General features: G+C 37.4%; 1 protein-coding gene across 3 annotated transcripts; it reads left to right on the top strand.

Moving 5' to 3' along the window:
- LOC121970691 (putative disease resistance protein RGA3) lies at positions 1–5,706 on the top strand. Of its 3 annotated transcripts, none has more exons than XR_006108999.1 (4): positions 1–169; positions 726–4,858; positions 5,046–5,251; positions 5,338–5,706. XR_006108999.1 is itself a non-coding variant. In XM_042521553.1 (2 exons), the coding sequence occupies exons 1-2, from the start codon at positions 731–733 to the stop codon at positions 5,094–5,096; spliced, it is 4,179 nt and encodes a 1,392-aa protein (XP_042377487.1). In that variant the 5' UTR covers positions 1–730; the 3' UTR covers positions 5,097–5,706. The 3 variants fall into 3 exon arrangements, 1 of the variants encoding a protein (XP_042377487.1); XR_006108998.1 differs by having other exon boundaries at positions 723–4,858; XM_042521553.1 differs by having other exon boundaries at positions 1–4,858; positions 5,046–5,706.
- Positions 5,707–6,128: the final 422 nt, after the last annotated feature.

Genomic DNA, 6,128 nt, shown 5'->3' with positions numbered 1-6,128 from the left:
GGCTCCGGTGTGGATCTAGCTGGATACCACGAGCTATGTTCAACTTTGATCCAAATAATTGATAGGAAAGTGCAGGCAACATCTACGCAGAATGGTAACTCGTCTTAGTTCTTCTGCATATCTAACAGGATAGCATTCGAGCTCTGCACAACTTCAACCAGATAATCAAGCTAACTTTCTTCTTCTCTACTTTTTTTTTTGTGTCAATATAATTTTTTCTTTCTGCTGAATCTTTCTCTTTCTCTTTCTCTCTCGGTTGTATACTGATCGATGTCAATTTATCTGCAGATTAGAGGAAAGTTGTGTGAACAAATATTATTATTATTATTATTATTTGAACAAGTTTAATTGTGAACAAGTAGATCTGATATATTCTTCTTTGATCCTTTTTCTGTTTGTGTTACTATTTTCGTTTTTTCTAAGATCTCGGCTATTATATGTGTTTTTTTAGGAAGTTGAAGATCATAAATAATTAATATCTAGTTTATCTTAAATCATTGATAGATAGCTGAAGCTTTGTTTCATTTACCTTTTGTTCCTGGTGACCAGAGTAAGTTGTCTGAATAAGTTTAATTTCGGTTAACAAGTAGATGTTCCCCTTTTGTTCGTTTACCTATTCTATTGCAGATTTGTTTCTGAGATCCCAACTACTGTGTGTTTCTTTTAATAGATGAAAGATGATTATGAATATTATCTAATTTATCTAAATCATTGATCAATAGCAGCAGCTATGGACGTAGTCTCGCCAATAATGGAGAAGGCAGGTGCACGTTGTGTTATCAATAAACTAATTGATGCAGCCACCACTTATGTGCGAGATCAGTACTACTGGAAAACTGACTTGAAAGAAGAATTGCAAAGCCTGAGACGCTTACTTCCTCAGATCGAAGCAGTAGTTGACTTTGCCGAACATAGATTGACTATGTATGAATCTTCTAATCGAGCATTAATGGAGTGGTTGTGGCAGTTCAGGAATGGGATCGAGGAGGCTGAAGAAGTGCTAGATGAGTTAGAATATCTTGAGCTGAAGAAGAAAGTTAACCGTGACAAAAATAGGCTTTCTTTAACAGTTGATGCTTCTGTTAAAACTGCAAAAAGATTACTGAAATTTGATGATGTTCTTGAGAGATTAAGGACATGTGTGAAGAACTTGAACACCTCTGCTTCAGACGTCCAGAATTTTCTAACACTGGTGACACAAAAGGATGGTAACAGCAATGGACAAATGCAGTGTTATCTTTCAAGTAGAATCACCAATCCTTTGCCTGTATTATCATTCAAGGGGCGTGAGGAAGAAAAAGGGAAAATCATCCGGTATTTGCTGGGAGAGTCAGTGGAAGAATCCAAAATTCAGATGAGTGAGAATGTGCATTGCCTTCCTTTGGTAGCGATGGGTGGTATGGGGAAGACTGCGCTCGCTAAACAAGTCTTTGATCATTTTGAAAACGTGAAGAAGGAACACTTCGACATCAAAATCTGGATATGTGACTCCTTACCTAATCTCGATGCATCAAGTCTTATGAAGAAAATTCTAAAGTACTTAACCTGCCAATCTGAATCTGATCCATTAGAACTAGTGGCAGTGAAGCTCAAGGAGAAGTTACATTCCAAAAGATTTTTACTTGTGCTAGATGATGCTTGGGATGACAAAAATCAGACAGAGTGGGACAAACTATGTGATCCATTACTATATGGCCAAAAGGGTAGCTGGATATTATTAACTACTAGATTGAGATCAGTTGCGAAGATAGTCTCAAAAGTAATCAAAAGAGGCACAATGGAGCCAATGATATTGCAGGGCTTATCAAATGATGCATGTCGTTCACTCCTCTATGAGCATGCGTTTGTTGGTCGAGATCCAAATGGATTCCCACTACTTAGAGAAATTGGCGAAGAAATAATAGAGAAATTGAAAGGTGTACCTCTTCTAGTAAAGTCAATTGGAGGAGCATTGAATAGTAAATTGGAAGCAGATCACTGGACAAGCATTTCAAGAAGTGAATTATGGAAAATGCCACAAGATTCAAAATACGAATTCAGTCCAGTTCTAACACTCAGTTATGTGATGCTTCCACCGCGCTTGAAGCGGTGCTTTTCCTATTGCGGCATATTTCCTCAAGATTATAGGTTCAACAAGCAAAAGTTAGTTTGCATGTGGGTGGCAGCAGGCCTAATTTATTCGGAAGAATCAGAGGCGGGCTCAGATGAAGACATAGCTAACTGCTGCTTTGATATGTTATGCAACAAATCTTTCTTTGATGTTCATATCTATGGTCAGATTTGGAGTTCATTTTGGGAAAGAAATTCTCTCTATGATTTAGAAGAAGACTATTACACCATGCATGATATGCTCAGTTGTCTTGCTTGTCATGTCTCACGCTATGAATGTTGTAAAATTGTGCATGACGCTCCAAGTTGTATTTTGGATTACAATGCCGTCCGTCATTTATCTATTACCAGTAACCTTGTTCAACTCCATGATCTAGCTAAGATGGTGTGCAAATTCCAGCACTTGCGAACCCTTTGGATAGAGGATGATGGGAACCATCAACAATTTCATGAAGTTATTCTAGATGCTTGTAAATCGCCAAGAAGAATTCGAGTATTGATCATGGAGTCTAATTATTCCAGAATATCTTATCCGTGTTTGGAAAGGATAAGTGACTTTGTAAAACTACGATTTCTTGAAATGTCACGTTTTTCAGGACCACCATCACTATCAAAATGTAAGTTCTACTTCTTACAAGTTCTAATTGGATACAATGTCATTCCGACAAAAGATGCAAACAAGTTGACCAACTTAAGACATTTATACAGAGTACATCATGATGCACTTTTCTCAGTGGCAAAAGTAGGAAAGTTAACATCCCTCCAGGAATTATGCTTCACTGTGGGCACAAAACCTGAATATAGAATTGATGAGTTGATGAATATGGATAATCTCCATCAATTAACTATTCAGCAACTTTCCAATGTGCGGAGTCATAAGGAGGCTAGTATGGTCAACTTGGTCAAGAAACGTCATCTCACAAGACTGGCGCTGAACTACTGGTTTGGAGTAAGTAATCCTGACGGAGTAAGTAATTCTGACATTGATCATCAGGAGATTTTGGCGGCTCTACAACCACCTCCCACAATTAGAGAACTTATAATTACAGGGTACAAAGGTGGTAGGCCTGCTCCATGGATGGATACTTCATCTCTTTCTCGGCTCGAATATCTTCAACTGCATACTTGTACAAGTTTAGAAGAGTTGCCCCCTCTATGGAAGTTGCCATGCCTTAAGTTTCTAAAATTGCATGACATGAAAGCTATAAGAAGTTTGGGTTGTCACTTTTCCAATCAGATGGACATACAATTTCCAGTTTTAGAAAATCTTATATTTTATGCCCTTCCACTCTGGGAGGAATGGAATGGTGTGGATAGTCATATATGGTTCCCTCATCTCAAAAGATTTGAAATTTATCACTGTCCCAAACTAAAGAAAATTCCTGACCTTCCATTGTCTATAGAGAATCTCAAAATGGAATATTTGGGGTTAGAAGCTCTTCCACATTCCTATAAGTGTTCTAATGGTACTAGGACATTTGGAGGATTTCAACAGCTGATGTCCCTCGAGTCCCTTCATATTTATCAATGCCCAGGGATTGTACAGATTGGAACAATTGGTGAAGAGGATGATAATCTCCTTCCGTCGTCACTGAAACAACTTGGACTCGGAGGAATTTTTGTGGAGCACAAATATTTAGCAAGTTATCTACGAGGTCTTACTTCGCTCACTCACTTGTCTTTAAGTTGTTCACGGGGCATGACATCACTTCCTTTAGCAAATGAGCTGGAACATCTAACTACACTTCAACACTTGCGTATTTGGGGTGGTGAAGCCTTCATTTCGCCTGGAGGCTTATATATTATAAAATCTCTTAAATCTCTGGAGATTTCAAATTGTCCAAAATTCCTCTCTGCTGAGGCTGAGTCACGGGAATTTTTAAAAGACAAGCCAACGAAGCATGCAGTATCATCTTCCTTAGTTTTTGATCACTCTGCAAGTAATAAAGCTACTAGCATCCTTCCCTCCTCTCTTGTATCCCTAAAACTAGAAAACTCTGACATTTTGCAAGAGTCATTGGGTCGCTGCCTTCAAGGCCTTACCTCCCTCAAAGAGTTGCAAGTATCATATTGCCATCATTTGGTGTCTTTTCCTAACATAGAGTATCTGCATAATCTAGCAGCGTTTGAGACATTGGATATTTCTAATTGTAAAGAATTATGTGAATTGGAGTCATTGACAACACTTGCCTCCCTCAGAGAATTGTATATTGAGCGCTGCCCTAAATTACTCACTACAACATTTTCCACTCTACAAAATCCTGCAGCAACAACAGAACAAAGTGCCACAAAGAAAAAGAAGGGAACATTACCTTCACTTGAACATATTTATATGGACGAGATCTTCTATCTACCAATTTTGCCCATTCCAGAAAGGCTAAATTCCCTTTCTATCGACAACATCTTCATGGGAAATTCACAAGTTTTCCCTTGTTTCCCTTCTGAGATAGAGGAGTGGTTGTTGCAATGTCGGGAGTCTCTGGAAGTTTTAGAATTGGGACAGATGCCTCATCTGCAATCTTTACCCGCAAGTTTGGAGAGCTTTTCATCACTCAGGTCTCTTAGAATAGATTTTAGTCCAGAACTCAAGTCACTGTCCAGGATGCCTACCTCACTGAAGATACTGAAGATATATGGATGCAGTGCAAAGCTTAAGAAGCGTTGCCAAGAGAACATCGGTCCTGATTGGCCTAACATCAGTCACATCCCTGACATTCATATTATAGTGGGTAAAGACGACAAGGACGAGGTGTGTTAATGCTAACAAGGAATCGTCAGTTTGTTCATACTGCATCTTGTGTTTGCTTATTGAATTACCTCATTATCACTTACCATGCCATTGACTAAGTTTTCTCAAATTGCTTGTGTCCATTTTATTCTCTGAGCTATTTAAAAATCTTCATGTTGCTTATTTGTGTTCTATACGATCCCCTCAGGCTCAAGTCAATTGTAATTGTGTTAGCAGCAGGCTTTGGAGTTCCAGATGAACATTATATATATATATATATATATATATATATATATAATACCAAGCACAGGACCTGGTCATTCATCAAAAGGTCAAGTTACCAAGCATAGGACCTGGTCATATCTTTGTTCAATTCATTTTTAAAAAACACCGTATGCACTATCAATTCCAAAGGTAATATACATCTTTTTATGTTAATTAAGTGAAAATATTCAATTTGTTGATCTTTCTTGAGTGTCTGTCAAATCCACATTCAACAGTGAGCAGATATGCTACCGATAATTAGGTGACGATCAAACTTTTCTTCCACTTTTGTCGCTGAACCTACAAGAATTGTAACTTCTGGTGAAATATATGAGACAAAGACTATATATCTGAAGTGCATCTACACCTCAAGCTCTCCCCTCTCCTCTTGTTGATAATTGGTTTGTTTATATGAATTTCGAAAATGTAATTGATCTCACAAGCTTGTATATTTTGTTCAACGTTTGTGTGGCTTGCTTGACATTCATCTTGTGATGCACATTGAGATGATACATTTATATGTTTTTTCTTGATTACTTGTACTTCACTCACATTCATCAGCTGTTCAATTGCTGTGACAACTTCTATGTATTTTTTCCCATTGACTTCTTTGTTTGTGTCTCATTTCTGTACAATTGGTCAAATATAATCAGTGAAGCTTCAATAGTAGTGGTAGAGTTATTCCACTTTATTCTTACAAATATGATGGAACAAATTAAATGGTTACAAAGAATCAGAGCAACATATCAAGAACACAAACCAGTCAACAGAAATATCAGTTGTCGCTTATAATTTTTAAATTCATTTCATTTCACCTCTAAAACTGAGATTATCCTTGAACGCATGTCTTTGAACACTTTTCCTTTCCTGAAAAAAAGGAAATAAATTGAGAAGTTTTCTTTTCAATCAAAGCACAGAAATTATAGGCGTTCTCTATCCATCAATTCTGGAAATGCTTATTAACTAAATGTAAAAGAACTGATACATGACCAAACCATCAACCGAACTAAACTAAAATTAATTTGGC

Source organism: Zingiber officinale, chromosome 4A, assembly GCF_018446385.1.
Source record: "Zingiber officinale cultivar Zhangliang chromosome 4A, Zo_v1.1, whole genome shotgun sequence".
NCBI lineage: Eukaryota > Viridiplantae > Streptophyta > Magnoliopsida > Zingiberales > Zingiberaceae > Zingiber > Zingiber officinale.
The sequence above is the reverse complement of the archived record's forward strand: the minus strand, read 5'-3'. Positions and strand labels throughout refer to the sequence as shown.

Bases quoted from the DNA above. Each gene is read 5' to 3' on its own strand.
- LOC121970691 (XM_042521553.1), top strand. From the start codon at position 731: ATGGACGTAGTCTCGCCAATAATGGAGAAGGCAGGTGCACGTTGTGTT. The intron at 4,859-5,045 runs GTGTGTTAATGC...CGATCCCCTCAG, and splicing joins GTAAAGACGACAAGGACGAG to GCTCAAGTCAATTGTAATTG.